The sequence below is a fragment of the Myxine glutinosa genome, chromosome 1 (assembly GCF_964187855.1).
Source record: "Myxine glutinosa chromosome 1, kmMyxGlut1.1, whole genome shotgun sequence".
NCBI classification, from domain to species: Eukaryota; Metazoa; Chordata; class Myxini; order Myxiniformes; family Myxinidae; genus Myxine; species Myxine glutinosa.
Window position 1 is genome coordinate 152,301,237 of NC_136261.1, and position 20,383 is coordinate 152,321,619.

Sequence of the window (20,383 nt, forward strand, 5' to 3'; positions counted from 1 at the left end):
AACCAGATAAGGTCTAGCAGGCAAAATGAAGACATATATGCAAAGTGCTTGCAAGACTTGAAGAACCGTGGCAGGAATAAGAACACAGTCCAATGTCATGGGAAGCAGAAGACATTGAAGAAGGACGACATGAAGTTAAAGCAGCATAATAGCCGGAGAGGCAGAGCTACAAAAAATAACTTGTACTACATCTTCAAATCAATTTTGCAGCACAGGCCTGCTATAAATGGTGCTGGCAGCCTGGATTCAGCTATTCGTATGAAGATGTTGATGGTAGCCTCAGAGATGAGGGTTGGTAGATACTGGAAACATGCAGTAAACACACTTTCACCAAGGAATCATGTATAGTGCATCAGACCTGCATTCCTCGATGCATATTGCACACCATGTTACCACTTTAATTACAAGCAAGCAATCATCAACAAAAAAGAAAGGCAGTAAAAAAAATATACAAAAGAATAATGGTCACAAGCAATGAAAAGTGCCGCGATATATACAGTAATGAAAAAGAATGAGGGTCACAGCCGCTTGCTCACCGGGTGGAAGCAGTCGTGCTTCCGCGGACCCAAATGCTAAAAGGAAGGGAGGGGTCGAGAGGAGAAATACTGGGTGTGTCTTGGGTGGGTGACTGTGGAGTGTGCAGTGCAGTGCGTGAAATGCAGGTGGTGCTAGAAACTGTGAATGTGCGTTATCAATTATACTAAGTTTAGTGAAAATCCCATGACTGGTTCACAAGTTAGCTTGGTAACAAGTTTTACCTGACCTGACACCTGGTCACAAGTGTGCCTCACTGACTGGGTCCTCAGACATTTAATCTATGACCTTTTCACCCAAAAATTTAATCAGTTGAACTTTACATCATTACACATACCTATACCAAGTTTGAATTAGATCCCTTCAGCCGTTCTTAAGTTATAAACCTATAACAGACTTTGACCTTTTGACCCCAAAATCAAATCAGTTGATCTTTGCATCATAATACATACTTCCACCAACATTGGTTAGAATCCCATCACTGGTTCACAAGTTATTGCGGTAACAGGATTTTTACCTAATATGACCTGTGACCATGTGACCCCAAAATCGAATCGGTTAATCTTTACCTCATTATGAATACCTGCACAAAGTTTGACGAAGATCTCTTCAGCCATTCAAGTTATCGCGGTAACAAAAACCTTTCTCGGACAGACAGACGGACGGACGGACAACCTGAAAACATAATACTTCTGGTGACTTCGTTGGCGGTGCATGAAAAATGTTAAACTAAAACATGAATGCTCACGCTGCGAAACTTGGAACAAAAACATAATCATCCCTTAGGAAATGGGGAGAAACCTCTCCACCCCTCACCAACGCATTGTATTACATTCTAACTACACCAAGGGAAACAATTACTCTAACGTTATATTATGGAAATAACTACAGCTGTATGTTCGGTCCCATTGCTTTCGGGGCCGGTTCCTAAAACCACAACAGTATTGTCCACCTCCTGACCTCAACACTGGTGACACTCCATCACTTACAAATGATTGGTTGAAGACATAAATCTCCTCTGGTGTAGATTCAAACAGCTGATTCTCACTTGACTGATTCATTAGTTGTCGGCTAAGGAGTATTGCTTTTCTCCATGATCAGCAAAGTATTTTTTTTCTCCTGGGATGAGGTTTGCATGGAGAAACTGACAGACAAATGACAGTGCCAACCTGATAACCACACAAAGATAAAACAGCTATTGCTATTTCACCAAATTGAATTTGGAAGGTTCATACGAATAAGGATAAAAGAAAAAAAATAAACCTAAAAAAAGTAAGTGTCACATACGCATGAAAGGGGGAAGGGAAGGAGAGGAAGGAAGAGGACTTCTTACCTGGTTTCGCATTCCTTTGCACATTTCAGCAAATGGATGACTTCACGATAAGACTCTGGATTCCTTTGGTATTCAGCAATTAATTTATCAATTTCCTTTGTAAAACCTGCACACAAATCATTCAAAGCGGTGCAAGTCAACATCCTAATTTATTTCATGAACGCAACTTGAAAATTATGCAAAGTACAATAGGCAAGGTACATACACATCATGGACTTGTGTTATTTCCATTAAAATTTGCCATTAAAAGTTCGTGTTATTTCCATTAAAAGTTATTTCCATTAAAAATGTGAACCCTATCATCTAATATCAAACAAGTTCAAACTCCATTCAGATATACTAATGAGCATGCATTCTTCATTGGCCACAATGAGTAAAACTTTCCACCAAAATTTAATTAGCACGAGGTGTGTATATATAATGTTGCGAATATGGAATTTGGCCTCCATATCCGCTTGTAAATATTCCCCTATTTTCTCCAATACTCCCCAACTTTCCCCAGTCCCCCATTCCCTAGTCCCATTGCATGTAAATAACAATCAGTAGAGCCGACCTTCCCCTTATTCCCCCATTAAATGTCGTGCCCAGGTCCACCGCACCACACGTAGACAACTTTCGGACATCTTCCTAGTTATTCTTAATCTATGTCAGTTAAGGCCTCGTTTCCATTAATTATGACTCTTCGTTGCACCAGAATGTGATTATATGGCATCAGTAGTGAGTTTAGGACCTTTCCCATACCTCCTCCCATCTTCTTCCCCAAACAACAACAATAACAACAACTACAACAACAATTACAACAACAACAGAGGGGATGGCGGCGGAGCGGGGGAGGATGCGTCCTCACACCGGCTCGATTAGCTCCAGACCATGCGCTCCACGGGGTTACCCCGAAGGGGCTGGCTGTCAGCTCCTCGTCGGGGGCGGAGCCAGTAACCCCCCCCGCACGCACCCAATGAGAAGCAACGTGCCGATTCCACGAGGCGGAGCTAACGAGCCGAGGGCGTGTCACTCCCCGCCGGATATACGCAGCCGCTTGCCGGACGTGACGTCAGATGCGCCCCCAGCTTGAGACGACAAGACGCCACCTCGAGCGCTGAGAGACCTCCTGCATCTTTTGGGCCGCGCCATCCTGTCCCTGAGCACAAGGTGCACCTTGTGCTGGCCATCGAATACCCGCTTTCCTTGTCATCAATCCCCGTGTGAGTCAGTTTTTGTCCTGTTTCTCTGTGGTCTGTCGGGAATAATATAAGGTTGTGTCTAAGTGCCTGTCTTCCTATGATGTACCTCTCGTCCCTGTAATCTGACCTTCCGCACGAATATAACCTCCTCCGGAGGTCTTGAGAACTGAACCCCTGGTGTCGTATTGTGTCATTATAACCCAGCCGGGTGTCTTCTCTTTCCTATTGAGCCAGCGTAGCGCGGCTTCGTCGACGTTCGAGTACAATCGGGTAATTCATGAGTGCACGCCAGGAGTGAGGCGTTGACGGGAGAGTGTCGGTAACAATTGGTGTCGGGAGTGAGATTCGAGGCCCGACCAAATTTTGAAAAAAAAAAAAACGAATAGAGGAAAAAAAAAAAATTTGGTCAAAATTTGGAGCGGCCGAAATTTGTTTTGTTTTACGAAACTCGAATTTTGCAAGTCGCGCTATGGCGGATCAAGACGGCTGGGGTCCGGTAGGGGAGAGTGAGGTAGGGTCGATCCAGGACCAAAATGAGGGACAGGAGGAGAGCGAAGCAGTGAGGGCGGCAGGTTCGCAAAATAGCGCCGTCACGCACGAAGAAGCGGGCGCGCAAAATGGCGCCTCGCTGGTCACCGCGCCCGCGACCGTAGCAGCGCCGCCGATGGATTGGGGCCTATTTATGGAACAAATAAAGGCGCTCATGGTCCAGACAAGTGAAGACCTGAGGAATGACTTGGGAAACCAAATGGGGGTAATGGGAAACCAAATGGGGGTAATGAGGGACGAAGCGAGGGCTCAGAGTGAGCAAATGGGGGTAATGAGGGACGAAGCGAGGGGTACCAGTGAGGGGTTAGACAATAATTTTGAGGAGTTAGACAAGAAATTTGGGAAGATAGACAATAATTTTGAGGGGTTAGACAACGGGATAAAAGAAGTGAAAAATGGGTTAATGGGGGTAGAAAATAGAATGGCTGCCCAGGAGAATCAGATAGAGGGAGTGAAAAATGGGTTAGAGGGGTTAGAAAACAGTATGGAAGGCAAATTGAGGGACATGAGGGACCAAGCGGAAAGGGAAGTTAAACAAATGGAGCAGCAGATAGAGGGGGTCAGAATGGGGGTAGAAACCAAACTGGATGCTCACAGGGAGGAAATGGAGCAGATGAGGGTGGCATCTGGGCAGGAGATGCAAGTGATGGGAGAGGAGATCAGAAGAGGAGTGAGTGAGGAGGTCGGAGGAGTGCGCGAGGAGGTGAGGCACTGTGAGGAGCACATGGAAAAGGAGGTGAGAAAGGCGACTGTAAAGTTACAAGGGGGCATGGAGGACCTGACGCAGGAGGTGGAGCAGCTGACGGTGGGACAGACGGAGTTAGTGGAGCAGGTTCAAAGGAACACTGCGGTATTAGGAGGTTTAAAGGCGACACAGAAAGAACTAAAAGATGACTTGGTAGCGACGAAGAGGGAATGTCAGATGGTACGTGAGGGACTGACAACGAGGTTGGACGAGGTCATAGAGGTAATGGAGACGAAGGACCGGCAGGTGAGGACGCACCTGGAAACGGTCAAGGTAGCCTTGGAGGACGAGCTTGAGGAGACGTACCGGGGAATAAAAGAGGTGAAGCACAAATTAGAAGAAGTGGAAGAAGGGATGAGCGAAATTAAGAAGCGACGGAGAGGGGATAAGAAAGAGATAAAAGAGGAGATAAAAGAATTGGTCCAAAGTCTGTGTTTGGATCGTGATGATGTGCTCATTAACCGGATGAGGGATTCGCAGGTGATGGAGGAGAAGCGAAGAGGAAGAGGACCCGGTGTAAGTGGTGACCAATATGGTCGTGCGTATGATGCGCCAGGGGATTTAATAAGCTTGGGGGTCGAGATAGACCCGGGTGTTCGTGAGAGGCCGTTGGTGAAGTGTGCGACAGGTCTGGTGTGCGAAAATGGAGGTGTGCAAGAAAGTCCGACTCTGGGGTGTGTGAGGAAAAAGTGCGTGCCAAGGAGTGAGGGTGTTGGCGAGAATGAGTCGGTCGTAGCGCGTGTGCGAGGGAGCACATGGAAGCGCGGGGTGGTGAGTGTTACAGAGGGTGTGACGGGAGAGTGTGCGCAAGAGTGTGCGCGAGAAAGGTGTGTGACGGCCAGGTGCATGAGGAAAGAGTGCGCTGTCAGAAGTAAGGAAGAGTGTCCACCTGTGGTGAGTGTTACAGAGGGTGTAACGGGAGAGTGTGCGCGAGAAAGGTGTGTGACGGACAGGTGCATGGGGAAAGAGTGTGCTGTCAAGAGTAAGGGTGAGTGCGTTGTCACGAGTGGAGGTGAGAGTAGTGAGAGTGACAAGGAGAGTGAGCTGGTTGTGACAGGTGAGCGAGGATGTACACCTGGGATGGAAGGATGTACACCTGGAATGGTAGAGCGTGAGTGGGAATGCACGCTGGAGTTGGTGGTAAGGCACGTGGTTGGGTGTGCGAATGAGAGCACACCTGTGATTGTCACAGAGGAGGTGACCGAGGAGGGGGCGCGAAGAGGTGTATTGGTGAGGTGTGCGAGCGACGAATGTGTGCCAAAGTGTTCGGTGGTCAGGTGTGTGACCAAGGCGGTGAGTGGAATGGGTGTACCTGGGTGTGTAAGGAACGGTACGAGGGGCATGGAAACGGCTGGATGTGTGAGCAAGGAACGGGCTGCGGGATGTAAGCATGCAGGTGAAGCATCGACGTTAGACGGGGTAGAGTTTAGAACGACTTATAGCCGAGTCGGGCCCTCGGTGCGTGCTGGGCCTCGCTTTGAACGGCCGCGTCCGTGCTCCACTAGGCGGAGCGGGCGGCCCGATAGAAAGGGTCGTCATGGCGACCACTTTTTGGTGAGACGTGCCGGCAGGTCGAGATCGGGACATTGGATGGCTCCACGCCGAGGTGATGCGTGGGATCTCGGCCCGGGTAAGCCCCCGTCCCTGCACCGAGTGCCGGACGCATTCAGCCGCTGGCACAAGACAACCAGCATCCATTGCTTGGCTTTACGAAGCCGGGCTTTGGACAGGGATTGGCGCACCGAGAGGTATTAGTGAGTCGACTGGGTGATGAGGATAGTGTTTTGGACCCAAAATTAGAGAAAAGCAAAATTTGATGATTGGCAGAGGATTGGCAGTGATGATTGGTAATGGTACAGTGATTGGCAGATGATTGGCAAATTTTTGATTTGTTGAAATTTGATGTGCAAAATTGGTAGTGAGAGACCCCCGATGTGGTGGGATGGCAAATCCACCATCCTTCCCATGTGGGGGGCAAAGGAGCACTAGATTATGGGGTGTATGGCAGTGAAAACTAGCCCGGGTGGGTTAGGATATGGTGTGTAGGGATCTAGCGAAGATTGACATTAGGTAACGTTAAGTTTAGTTAGTGACTGATACCTGTAGTGGGGACGCAGGTAGATTAGTGTGGATTATAATGACGAGGGAGCGCAATAGTTAAAGGGACGACTGGGAAGCGCAAGTTTCAGAAGGGAGTAGTTAGCTGAGATGATGCCGTGTGTGTGAGAATTGAACAGGTGTGATTGCACAGGTGTGCAACTGGACAGGTGTGTGGAGCAGTGTATGAGTAGTGAGTGTTGTGGATCAGCGCGAATGCGCTTGGGGAGAGAAGGGTGCAGGTGGCACCAGGTGTGAGAGCACAGGGTGCAAGTACAGGTGTGTGGAGAGAGTTGGAGTAAGTGGTATGGAGTGGTGTGCGTGGTGCGAAGGTGTGGATGGGGGAAGAGTGGACCCCTTTCACGAGTACCCGGGGCGGGTAGTGTAAGTGTTAGGTAGAGGGTGCAGGTAAATTGTGGTTGGATATTGGCATTTGTGGTGCGGTTGCAGAATGGTGTTGTGAATGGGTGCATTAGTGTTGTGGAAATGGCTGGGCGTGTAGCCTGTTAGTGTGTGTAGTTGGTTGGGCACTCCACCACTGTGAGGATGTCGGCCAGGTGAGGCCGCAGGTGGGCTCTGGGAGCCGGTAGAGTTGTGGATGGGGCCCGAGGATCCGGAGGACGGACCCGGGTAGCCCAGTGCCAGAGAGGGCACCGAGTGGGGAGAGTGCCAGAGGGCCTTCCCCAGGTAGTTAGGTTAGGGTAAGGAGCAGGTAAGCTCGGAGGCAACTGCAGTGGTGGAGGTGTGCAGGTGGGTAGACCCACTGGGAGAGGTACACGTCGCAGCCCAGAAATTGTACGAGGGCACCGGGAGATGAATCGGGGGAGTGAGACCCCAAATTGAAGAGCACCACAGTTTGGCCAATGGGAATTGGTTTTTAGAACCCATAGTGTAAGAGGGCCAATGGTTTGGCCGGAGAAAGCCCCCGGGTAGTGTAAAGTTGTTAAAGTCATTTAGGAGATAGTTAGGATTGATGAACCTGTCGCACCATACGCAGCCACTTACCTGTGGTGATGATGATGACTCCACACCTGTGTTTTCTTTGTTTGTTGCAGGAAATGAGATTGCTGTGAGGATTTGTGAGACGCATCACGACGTGGATGAGACATTGGGGTGATTCCATCTCTCCCTCCCTAGGAGGGACTGATGATGAATTGGTAATGGCAAATTTTGATGTTGAGTTGAAAATGGCAAATTTTGATGAGAGTTAAAAATGGCAAATTTGATTGGTTAGGAGGGAGAGAAGACGAATTTGGTTTATGGGAGGAACGGGGAAGACAGTAGGGATGTTTGTTGATTTGTAAAGTAGATGTTTATGGGTAGTGTTGTGTTTTGTGGATACAGTAAGGGGTAAGGGAGGGGCCATGTAGGTTACCTGGTGGGGGGGGGGCGTACGATAGGAACGTACCTGTCTCACCTGGTTCCCATGTGCCCCCAGTGTGCATTACCTTATATTGCGTGCACTTTTGCGCCCTTACCACCTTACTCACTTGTTTCTTCTTTTGTCTCCCACCTCCGAGGATCTGGCTTTGGGGTAGAGAGAGAGGAGAGAGAGGTGCTGGCTACGCAGTTGTGGGCCTGCACTTTCGCTGTTCGCTGCCTGGATCGGTACACCATATGGACCGCAATGTTTGTGGCCACCCACAATGGACCGCAGTTCGTTTGCGGCCAAGCACCACCCGGGGATGGACCTATGGGTCAACGTGGCACCTATGCCATACAGGTGAACCACTTTTAGTTAAACACCAAGTGCACCACAAGAAGAGCAAGAGACACCTGCAGGGTTAGGGGTTGTCGAATTTATTTTTATTCCAATGAACAATGGTGACTGCACCGATTGGTGGTGGGGTGGTGCTTTTGATGCTCGGGAAGGGTGCTCTGCACGTTATTAAAGGCCGTCGGCCACAGAGCACTCGTGGGTTGGTGTATCGATGTTGGCAAGCGCGCTCTCTCTATGCATAACATCTGCATGTGTTCCTCCAAAAACAGGTCCTGGATCGTAGTGTAAATGGCAGCGTAGTCTTGTAAATAATGCTCCCTACCGGCTGTATGTTTAGTTTAAGAATTCTTTCCGGATTCGGTTATCCTGTGGGTGTGTTTCTGTGAGGAGAAGGGTGCAACGTCGCAGGGGGACATATTTACTCATTTGTGAATATCTGTAAAACTGTCGCACTCAGGGTAGAGTTAATAGTAGAGGGAACTACATTGCGTGCCACACTAAAGTAGGTAAAAATTTATCGGGTCGGGACGCCCCGAGGGTAGAGAAGGGTGCAATGTTGCGAATATGGAATTTGGCCTCCATATCCGCTTGTAAATATTCCCCTATTTTCTCCAATACTCCCCAACTTTCCCCAGTCCCCCATTCCCTAGTCCCATTGCATGTAAATAACAATCAGTAGAGCCGACCTTCCCCTTATTCCCCCATTAAATGTCGTGCCCAGGTCCACCGCACCACACGTAGACAACTTTCGGACATCTTCCTAGTTATTCTTAATCTATGTCAGTTAAGGCCTCGTTTCCATTAATTATGACTCTTCGTTGCACCAGAATGTGATTATATGGCATCAGTAGTGAGTTTAGGACCTTTCCCATACCTCCTCCCATCTTCTTCCCCAAACAACAACAATAACAACAACTACAACAACAATTACAACAACAACAGAGGGGATGGCGGCGGAGCGGGGGAGGATGCGTCCTCACACCGGCTCGATTAGCTCCAGACCATGCGCTCCACGGGGTTACCCCGAAGGGGCTGGCTGTCAGCTCCTCGTCGGGGGCAGAGCCAGTAACCCCCCCCGCACGCACCCAATGAGAAGCAACGTGCCGATTCCACGAGGCGGAGCTAACGAGCCGAGGGCGTGTCACTCCCCGCCGGATATACGCAGCCGCTTGCCGGACGTGACGTCAGATGCGCCCCCAGCTTGAGACGACAAGACGCCACCTCGAGCGCTGAGAGACCTCCTGCATCTTTTGGGCCGCACCATCCTGTCCCTGAGCACAAGGTGCACCTTGTGCTGGCCATCGAATACCCGCTTTCCTTGTCATCAATCCCCGTGTGAGTCAGTTTTTGTCCTGTTTCTCTGTGGTCTGTCGGGAATAATATAAGGTTGTGTCTAAGTGCCTGTCTTCCTATGATGTACCTCTCGTCCCTGTAATCTGACCTTCCACACGAATATAACCTCCTCCGGAGGTCTTGAGAACTGAACCCCTGGTGTCGTATTGTGTCATTATAACCCAGCCGGGTGTCTTCTCTTTCCTATTGAGCCAGCGTAGCGCGGCTTCGTCGACGTTCGAGTACAATCGGGTAATTTGTGCGGACACGACGGCCATTCCGCTCGGCCCACCTTAACATCAAAGTCGTGTCGGTAACAATATATTTGACGTGACGGTGTGAACGTAATTTCGTAATGTTTTTCGTTTCGTAATCCTTTAATGAACGTTTAATGTTTAATGAACGTTTAATGCCCTTCGATGTCCGGGGCCGCACGGCGTGCTACACTGGACGGGCCAGCGTGTACCTTGCCCTTCGCCATCATGCTCGGGTAAACCGCTGAGCCCCATCCGTGATGGGGACTGGGGCTTGAGACAGTGTCCTTCATTAAAAGTATAATAAACGCTGTCTCCATCGATCTTGCCAAGGCCGTAACAGCCGTAACGTTTAATCTCTACATGAGAGAATTCCACATAGCTATTTGGGCGGTGAATACGCTAACAGATCGCTGTCTCCATCGATCATGCCAAGGCTATAACAGCTATCGGCTCAAAATCCTTTTAACTGTTGATTTGGTACAGTTACACGTATCGGGAATTTGGTACACGTATCGGGAGTACATACGACATAGCGATTGTGAAAACTATTATGGATCACGATTCACGATCATAGTGTATCGATCACGATTTGAAACACGATGGAATAATATTTACCGATATGAACAGTGATGTGGCTTTTATTGAAATTCTACAAATACTGTTTAGATTTTGATGATTTGCGCGTGATATGATTCAACGGATGTTTATATAAATCGTTTAAAATAAAAAAAACCCTTCCATTTCTAATATTTTGCCTTTTCATTTGGGCTTCCCAATTGGAGCCCCGCCCATAGGGCGGGTACCGTTGCTAGTACAATAAATATAGCTGAGGAGTATGTCGTGCATGTAAACCACTGGTTACCATGATGTAATGATGCCTATGTAGAGCCAAGGCATTCAAGTATATTCTACTGAATGGTCGCTATCATATTTAAAAACAAACATGGAATGCAAGATAACGATCCTGCTTAATTTAAAAAACACCAGCAGTACTTGCCAGCCTGTCAATCTTCCTACCAGCTTTGCTTGATGGTTGTTTGTCAAAAGTGATGCTTTGATGTACATTCGCCATGACTGGAAAGTTCAAGTTTGGCACTGTAAAAAACAATAAAACAAAGATAAAGTCATACAAATATTGTGAAAACCAGTCAGGATTAAAATAACATACTTGACCAAATACAGACACAACTATACTAAAAGATGTCTTTCTCCATGTGTTCCTTCTCCATGTGTGTATGTAGCCTATGTATGTATGTATGTATGTATGTATGTATGTATTGAGTGAAGCATGTGTGTGCCCTTCACGAAGAGTCGGCAAGATATTGGACAAATCCTGGACAAATTACAAATTTCTGCCCTAGCCAGAGTCGAACGTCACACCTGAACAGCCGATTCGTGAACGACTCGAGACAAACAATCACAAGCAAACGCCGTAAAAACATGCAACTTCAAGCAAAGCACATAATGAACTTTCACCGGCCATGACTCTCCAATTATACAGACTTGGCATTTAATATGGAATATTTTTTTTGTGGGGGTGAACTTACTTTTCAAGATGTCTTAGAACCAAAAGTTCATTGGAATTATGTTGAAATTATTCTAGATTTTGTTAATGTGACCTCTAAAAGAAACAAAAACCACATTTGACATTTCGAAACAAATAAATTGATCCTTGAAAGTGATGTAAACTGATATCGAACTCAATTCATGGACAGTACTGTGTTAAACTTCTGTACGTTTTCCAGAAGTATCTCTTTATTTTGCACATTAGCCAAAAATTTTTTTAACAAAAACAAAAGTTCAATTACGCCTGGGATTATGGACAGTAAAATTACAGTTCAGTACTTCGTGTAACCCCCACGAGCATTCAGGAGAGCACGTACACGTTGAGGCATGCTGTTCACGAGATTTGCCAAGGTTTGGACAGGAATCGCTTGCCATGCAGTGACAATAGCCTGCTGCAATTCACGCACAGAGGTCGGCTGCTGGTCTAAGTGGTCAATTTGACGCGTTAATTCTGCCGACAAGTTCTCTATCGGATTCTTATCCGGGGACATGGCAGGCCACTCCATATGCTCTACACCACGGTCAGCAAGAAAGTGTTGGATCATGCGAGCACGATGAGGCCGTGCATTGTCATCTTGGAAGGCAAAGTTTCCTCGAAAGGCTGCACGAGCAAATGGAAGCAATGTTTCTTCAAGAATGGCCCTGTACTTGAACTGGTTCAGGTTTCCATTCAGAACAACCAGGTCAGTTTTGCCCCCTGCATGAGAAGCAGCCCAAACGGTCACCCCACCACCACCAGCTTGGACTCTTGGCACTATACAATCTTTGTTGAAGGCTTCATGCACTTGTCTGCGCACTCGGACGCGGCCATCTTGACGATAGACCAGAAATCTAGACTCGTCACTGAAGATCACGTGAATCCAGTGTCCTGGCTGCCATTGACGGTGCTCTCTGGCCCACTGCAATCGGCGCTGGCGGTGTTGTCTGGTCAGGCGTGGCTTTCTCAGGGGACGCCTGGCACGATAGCCTGCTTGAACCAGTCGTTGGTTGACTAGCCTTCTGGATACAGGCACATTTGTCAGTTGCTGCCACTCAGCCCAAAGCTGATTAGCTGACTTGGTACGGCCATTGCGGACTAACCGGTGCAGCTGGCGATCATCCCTCCTTGTGGTTCTGCGGGGACGTCCTGGCCTCGGTATTGGAGTAGGGACACCCCTCTGAGCATTTCGTTTCAGGATCTTTGACACCTGACCTTGAGTGATGCCATACTGCCGAGCAATAGCACGCTGTTTCATGCCGTAATTTCGTAAAGCCACCACTGCATGACAAACAGCATTGTCGAGTTGACGGACCATCTCCAGAGGAAGCGGCAATAACTTTTGGAGACCTGCAACAGTTGTTTTCCACTAATACAGAACGCAACAACCCTTGTATACCCGACTGTGAAGCCAATCATCAAATGCACCTGTCTGTACATTTTGCCACGCCACCTGTGATATAATCCTGTTGTTGACTTCTTGCTGCGACAGACAATCAGTGACATGGTTCTTTTAACAAATAAATCACCAAAGTGTAAAATAAACTCACCAGATTGATATACTGAGTTAAGAAAGTAAACCCAAGTCAAGAAAAAAAAAATATTCCATATTAAATGCCAAGTCTGTAGAATGACGAGGAAGTGAGGACGAGCCGATGAGGGGATTCGCTGTAACTGTTTAAAATACATATATGGAAGAAGCTCAGGCCCCTCACTGGACCCGGGGCAGTGATTCTTCTCTGACCCCTACATCCCAAACAACAACAACAACAACATGCATTTTAAGGCCATTTTCCCTGCGAGAGCGGGGGTTAGCCTTGCGGTCCCCATGACGATCTTCTCCATTTTGCCCTATTTTCTGCATCTCTCCTTGTTAACCCCCTTGCCAGCATTTCTTCTTCCACCATCTTTAGCCAAGTCTTTCTTGGTCTTCCCCATCCTCCACTTCATTCTACATTCATTTCCATCACTCTTCTCAACCAGTCACTTTCATCCTTCCTCAACACATGACCAAACCATCTCAACCTGTTCCTCTTCACAGCATCAATCACAGGCTCTATTCCCATCATCTAACACAATTCATCATTTGTCTTCCTCTCTCTCAACGATACTCTGCACATCCACCGAACCATTCGCATTTCCACCCTTTCCAGCCTTCGTTGCTGCTCTACGTTCATTACCCATGTCTCGCTCCCATAAATCAGAACACTTCTCACACATGCAGCATACACCTTTCCCTTCAGCTTCAACGACACTCCCCTCCTCATCAGCACGCCACTCAGTTCCCGAAACTTCTTCCATGCACATCTCAGTCTAGCAACCGTTGCAGAGTCTGATCCACGTTTTCCATTCAGTATGTCTCCGAGGTAGCAAAATGTTTTCACACCTTCCAGCTTCACGCCGTCTCCATAATCCAACTCAACATTTCCTCCATCTGCAGCTCCCTCTGTGCACACCTTACATTTGAATGTAGCTGCCACACTGGTTAATGACCCTCTCAGACCACTACATTTTTGATGAACCCACTCAGCGCACATTGTACATTGAATGGAGTTCACTCCGACACCCTTCGTGCACACAGCACATGGCCACTTCCCAGTTCTTTCCACCTCACCACATGCTTTACCACCTGCCATCACCTTCGTCTTTCTGATATTCACCTTCAGACCATTTGTGTCCATACATTTCTTCCACTTGTTCATCTTGTCCTTCAGTCCATCCATACTTTCCGCAATCAACACCAGATCATCTGCATACAACAACTCCCATGGTAAACCCTCCTTTACGTTCTGAGCCAGCACCTCCATCACAGCTACAAATAGTAGTGGACTTAGTACCGACCCCTGATGCACTCCCACCTTCACCTCAAACTCACCATTGTTCCCATCCTTCGTCCTTACAGCTGTGCGCGCGCTCTCATAGATTGCCATCACTACTCTGATGAACCATTCCTCCACTCCTAACTCCTCAATGCCCATACATACATACACACACACACACACACACACACACACACACACACATATATATATATATATATATATATATATATATACATACGTACACACACACACCAACAAAAACAGGCATTTTAAGGCCATTTTCCCTGCAAGAGTGGGGGTTAGCCTTGCGGTCCCCATGACAATCTTCTCCAAATTGTCATGGTTCTATTTTTGAGGCAATGTTTTTATGGCCGGATGCCCTTCCTGACGCCAACCCTTTGAGTCGCCTCTTACGACAAGCAGAGATACGGTGTACCTATTCTAAACCGGGTACACACTGTTCTGTATAATATATATATATATATATATATATATATATATATATATATATACACTCAACCCTCGGCTATCGCGAACTCAGCTATCGCGTTTATCTGCTATCGCGGCTACCTAAAAAACTGCACAAACACGACTATCGCGCCCCAAATACGCGCTGTAGCGCACCGGAAATGGTGGGGAAAAAAATAAATTCAAACAGCCCGGGTGCTACATCATCACCGAGCGTGGGGCGATTCACGTGCTGATTGGTTGTGACGTCAGGACGTCAGGGGCACTGTGATTGTCCACCCGGCGCCATTTAAGTGCGCGTCGCCTCAGAGTGAATCCTGTAATAGCAGTGTCTAAACCATTTTTTGTGATATAACAATGGCCGATATACCCCGACCCCAACCCCCCACCATTGCCCAGCGTAATGCAGCGGCACCTGCAAGGGAAATCAAGAAGAGGAATAACTTAACTTATGCTCAGAAATGCGAAATTGTGCAGTTGATCGACAATGGTGAAACAAAGCGAAGTGTTGGAAAGAAATTTGGGATAAATGAGTCAACAGTGCGAGGTATTTACCAAAACCGTGACCATATCAAGGCCCATATGAATCTTGCCTCATCAGATGCAGGTGCCCAAGCTATGCGAAGCCGTAATCAATTGCTCCTCAAGACAGAACAATTACTCGGACGATATCTGGAGAGGCAAGCAAAGCGAAACTTGGCGATTGATACTCGTGAAATTATGGACACTGCCAAGGACATTTATGCTGCTGTGGCTCGTAAGATGGGTGTGCAACAACCTCCAGTCTTTCTTGCATCCAAAGGGTGGGTAGATAAGTTCATGTCCCGTCATAAAGTGAAAAGTGTGAAGATATCTGGCGAGGCGGCAAGTGGGGACAAGTCTGCAGCCCGTGAGTACCCTGAATCTCTAAAAAATATTATTGATGAAGGCCAGTACACTCCCGATCAAATTTTTTATATGGACGAAACCAATTTCTATTGGAAAGCAATGCCTCGGCGAACATTTATCACTACCAAGTCAGCCAAAGTTCATGGAAGGAAGGCCATAAAGGAGCGTTTCACCCTGCTGTTTGCTATGAATGCGTCAGGAACGTGCCGCCTTAAACCCACAGTTGTGCATCGAGCTAAACGACCCAGGGCCTATAAAGGATGCAACATGAACAAATTAAATGTGCACCGGTTGACATCAAAGAAGGGGTATATGTCGGCCAAACTTTCCCAGGACTGGCTCAAGGAGGAATTCATTCCCGAGGTTGAGGATTTTTGCAAGTCCCAAAACATAAGGTTGAACATTCTCCTGCTCCTCGACAATGCCCCTGGACATTCGCCACTGCTAAGGGCCGAGCATCCTAATGTGAAGGTCGAGTTTTTGCCACCAAACACGACTTCCTTGATCCAGCCCCTCGATCAGGAGGTCATATCAGTTGTGAAGGCGTCCTATTCCACACGGCAATTTAGGAAGATGCGGCAGGCAACTAAAGACACCGCCGTTATCCAGCAATTGCTCGACAGTGAGGATGACGATGACATGGTTCAATGGGATACTGAGGCAGAACAAAAAGTGATTCGGTATTGGAAAAACGACAATGTGAAACAGGCTATCGACTTAATGGTAGACTGCTGGAACAATGTTACCCCAGCCACTATCAATCATGCCTGGTGTAACATTTTGGAAGGTCTCCCTGAGGACCGCCAGGTGGCTGTGCCAGGTACGCCACAGACTGTTGAGGCAGAAGTAGAGGCAGCGGCGGAAGAGGCACACCAAATCCCTGGAGCTGATTTTGCTGAGACTACTGGTGAGGACGTCCGAGAAATGATACAGCCAGCTGCAGTTACTGTCGACGAAATAATTGAGGAATATGATGTGGAACAAGAAGAGGACAGTTCGGGAGAGGATGAGGAAGGTGTAAATGTGAGGCGTGAGGGATTATCCATGGCCGACATCAAGAAGATGATCGACTTGGGTTGCCAGCTTCGCCACCTCCTTGAACAAGATTTAACAATCAACAGCGAAGCAAGGTGCTCCTTTATTAATAAGGCACTGGCAGGTTACGAGGAGCAGTATCACGCCCACATCAACTCCCTCCGCCAATGCCAGATCACCGAATTCTTACGGCGTCGCAACGAGGCACAGCCCTCTGTCTTTGGCTCTGACGTGAAGGGCTTCTCTGGTGCTACAGCTGACGCAATCCTGGATGAGTTAGAGGCACGTAGGGGTGGTCAATAAGACTCCACCCAAGCCTCGGAACCTACCCAACCATCTAAGCCCCTCATCGTCCCCAAAAGGTAAATAAAATGGTTTAAAAAAGTAATTTTTTTTTACCATTTTATTTTTATTTACATATTGTGATTCTTGTTTTAATGTTTCTTTATATGTTAAGTTTCTTTATATGGTAGAAACACTTGGTAAATAAGTGGCAAAAATAGGTTAAATATGTGGTCAACTTGGGGGTCCTGGCACCAATTAGAATTATTACCATACGTTCTTCAGTTCGGCTATCGCGATTTCGGCTAACGCGCACCGATGGCGGCACCAATTAGGCGCGATAGCCGAGGGTTGAGTGTATATATATATATATACAGACTTGGCATTTAATATGGAATTTTTTTTTTTCTTGACTTGGGTTTACTTTCTTAACTCAGTATATCAATCTGGTGAGTTTCTTTTACACTTTGGTGATTTATTTGTTAAAAGAACCATGTCACTGATTGTCTGTCGCAGCAAGAAGTCAACAACAGGATTATATCACAGGTGGCGTGGCAAAATGTACGGACAGGTGCATTTGATGATTGGCTTCACAGTCGGGTATACAAGGGTTGTTGCGTTCTGTATTATTGGAAAACAACTGCTGCACGTCTCCAAAAGTTATTTCCGCTTCCTCTGGAGATGGTCCGTCAACTCGACAATGCTGTTTGTCATGGAGTGGTGGCTTTACGAAATTACGGCATGAAAGAGCGTGCTATTGCTCGGCAGTATGGCATCACTCAAGGTCAGGTGTCAAAGATCCTGAAACGAAATGCTCAGAGGGGTGTCCCTACTCCAATACCGAGGCCAGGACGTCCCCGCAGAACCACAAGGAGGGATGATCGCCAGCTGCATCGGTTAGTTCGCAATGGCCGTACCAAGTCAGCTAATCGGCTTAGGGCTGAGTGGCAGCAACTGACAAATGTGGCTAGTCCAGAAGGCTAGTCAAATTGACAAATCCAGAAGGCTAGTCAACCAACGACTGGTTCAAGCAGGCTATCGTGCCAGGCGTCCCCTGAGAAAGCCACGCCTGACCAGACAACACCGCCAGCGCCGATTGCAGTGGGCCAGAGAGCACCGTCAATGGCAGCCAGGACACTGGAATCACGTGATCTTCAGTGACGAGTCTAGACTTCTGGTCTATCGTCAAGATGGCCGCGTCCGAGTGCGCAGACAAGTGCATGAAGCCTACAACAAAGATTGTATAGTGCCAAGAGTCCAAGCTGGAGGTGGTGGGGTGACCGTTTGGGCTGCTTTTCATGCAGGGGGCAAAACTGACCTGGTTGTTCTGAATGGAAACCTGAACCAGTTCAAGTACAGGGCCATTCTGGAAGAAACATTTCTTCCATTTGCTCGTGCAGCCTTTCGAGGAAACTTTGTCTTCCAAGTAGGGCTGTCAACCGATCCGAGACCGGGACGAAATCCCGGCGGTTTCGGCTTTCGAGACGGTCTCGGGACGGCCCCGAGATAAATTGACTGACGCAATTTCTCGGTAAAAAAATCCCGGTTAAAATTCCAACTTCTTGCAGATATTTTCCATAATAGAGGCATTTATTGAGCCTTGCTTTCATTACTCTGCTTCCGCACAAGCATCATTTTTCGCAAGTGCAGCTGAACTGACACAAACGATGATAGATAAGGTAAACTCACTGTTCCAGGATTTTCCCCTTGTCAACAAACAATGCACTGCAAACGAATCCGAATTCCGAATCCGGATCTTCACCAACATCTAATCATGTCGTCTTTGTCACACACGCTGCATCTCCACAAAATTTCGTCCGAATCCGTCCACAACTTTTTGAGATATTGTGTTGACAAACAAACGGACAAACAGACAGGAGTGAAAACATAACCTCCATCCACCTTTGGTGGCGGAAGTAACGACATCAGGATGAAGGTCCCAATGAAAATCCGCCTCATCGCGGCTTTATTTAAACCGTCGAATCCTTCCGCTGTATCACTCCGCCTCGCCCCGCTCTACGCTGCGGTCACGTGTCCGTCCTTGGAGACGAGTTACGGAATGTGGTTGCTAGGTTCTTTTGCACATTAATATCGAGGGACTCGCTCGAGCCTCGTGAATGGAGGGACGGGGTTTATTTAGATTAAAAACACGTTTATAACGGATTATTCTACACACAATGTATTAATACAAGTACAATACATTATGTAGTTTTATGAAATTGGTTTTTGATGAACGTTTATGTTTAATTGCAACGCTAAATCTATAAATTGTAAGAATCCCTCGGGGTTTGGTTTGACAGTTTGAATGTGAAAGTATTTTGGTTATCTTATCTCCACTTTAGGGCTTTTTTTTTTTTTTTGTTGTATACAAGATCGAGGCTCCTGAAAGAGCGAACATTTATCACACAGAAAGACAAACCGACAAACCGACACATAACCGACAAACCGACACATAAAACAAATAACATCGGGAGCGGTAGACAAGATGGGGAGAGAGGGGGAAGGACACAAACACAACATTTGAGAGCAGGAACCGAGAGACATGGAGACATCGAGAGATCTGTGGGAGGGAGAGGGCTTTGGGGGGGAGGCATGGGAAAGGGGGTGGGAGAAGCATAAAACATATGGACACTGCCAGGACTACCAGGAAAGAAGTTGGAATTACAAACAAGGTGGATCTGGGGTGAATTAGTGGGGGTAGAAAAGATCAAGGTTTTGGATGGGGGAAGATAAGATATGGTGGTGAACAGCTGTTTTAAAGACCTGGAGGGAGGAGTGGGATTGAAGGGAGTGTGGGAGTTTGTTCCAGAGGCGGGAGAAAAGAGGAATGAAGGAGTGAAGGTGAGCAGAGAGCCGAGATTTCGGCAGTTTAACCATCAGAGGCTTGCTGGCAGATCTTGTGCGGCCTGTAGGAATATTTGGGGGACAGGGCCCAGAGAGAGCTGGGGGAGCAAGGCCGGAGAGGAGTCGGTAGAAGACAGAAAGACCACCAACCTGCCTGCGGTGAGTGAGTGAAAGGCCCTCAGAGATAGCTTAATCGCGGGAGATTCCAATGATTCTGAAAGCTTTGGTTTCAACAGCGTGAAGCCGAGCTAGGTGTGAGGCAGGAGCACCAGCCCATAGGGGAGAACAGTATTCCATTGAGCTGCGGATGAAAGCCTTGTATGTGGTGAGGAGCTCAGGTGTGCCTAGGAAGGACTTCGCACGACGGAGGATGCCCAGTCGGCGACTGGCTTTGCAGGCCAGCTTGGAAATGTGGTTTTCCCAAGAAAGATCATGGCAGATAAGTTGATTACGTTTACTTTAGTCACAGAGTCAAAATAAGGAGGGGGGGGGGGGGGGGTGATCACTACACCGCCTGCTTTATAATTTACTCGCAGAAGTACCCGGCATTGCCGGGCGGGGGAGGGGAGGGGAACGGGGGGGGGGGGAGCGAGCCCCATGGCGATCACAACTCACAAAATGATAATGAAACTCCAACCGGGACTCGAATATGCCTGGGCAGAAACATTTTCTCCCTCTCTCTGACATTCCGAGCAAGAAATTACACGACAATACAAACTGTAATGAGATAACCCGGTCCCATCGGTGGCCGAT

General features: G+C 47.6%; 1 protein-coding gene across 4 annotated transcripts in view; it reads right to left on the bottom strand.

The window, feature by feature from the left end:
• Positions 1-20,383, bottom strand: part of DTYMK (deoxythymidylate kinase) — a 43,178-nt gene that overhangs the window by 19,618 nt on the left and 3,177 nt on the right. For 2 of the 4 annotated variants that reach the window (XM_068120193.2, XM_068120174.2), the window contains 3 exons: positions 10,766-10,843; positions 1,868-1,973; positions 537-572 (listed from right to left, as the gene is read on the bottom strand). In XM_068120193.2, coding sequence (XP_067976294.2) covers positions 537-572; positions 1,868-1,973; positions 10,766-10,820 — 197 coding nt within the window. In that variant the 5' untranslated portion in view covers positions 10,821-10,843. The remainder of the gene's footprint in view (positions 1-536; positions 573-1,867; positions 1,974-10,765; positions 10,844-20,383) is intronic. The other 2 variants (XM_078778603.1, XM_068120184.2) reach the window with 1 other exon arrangement.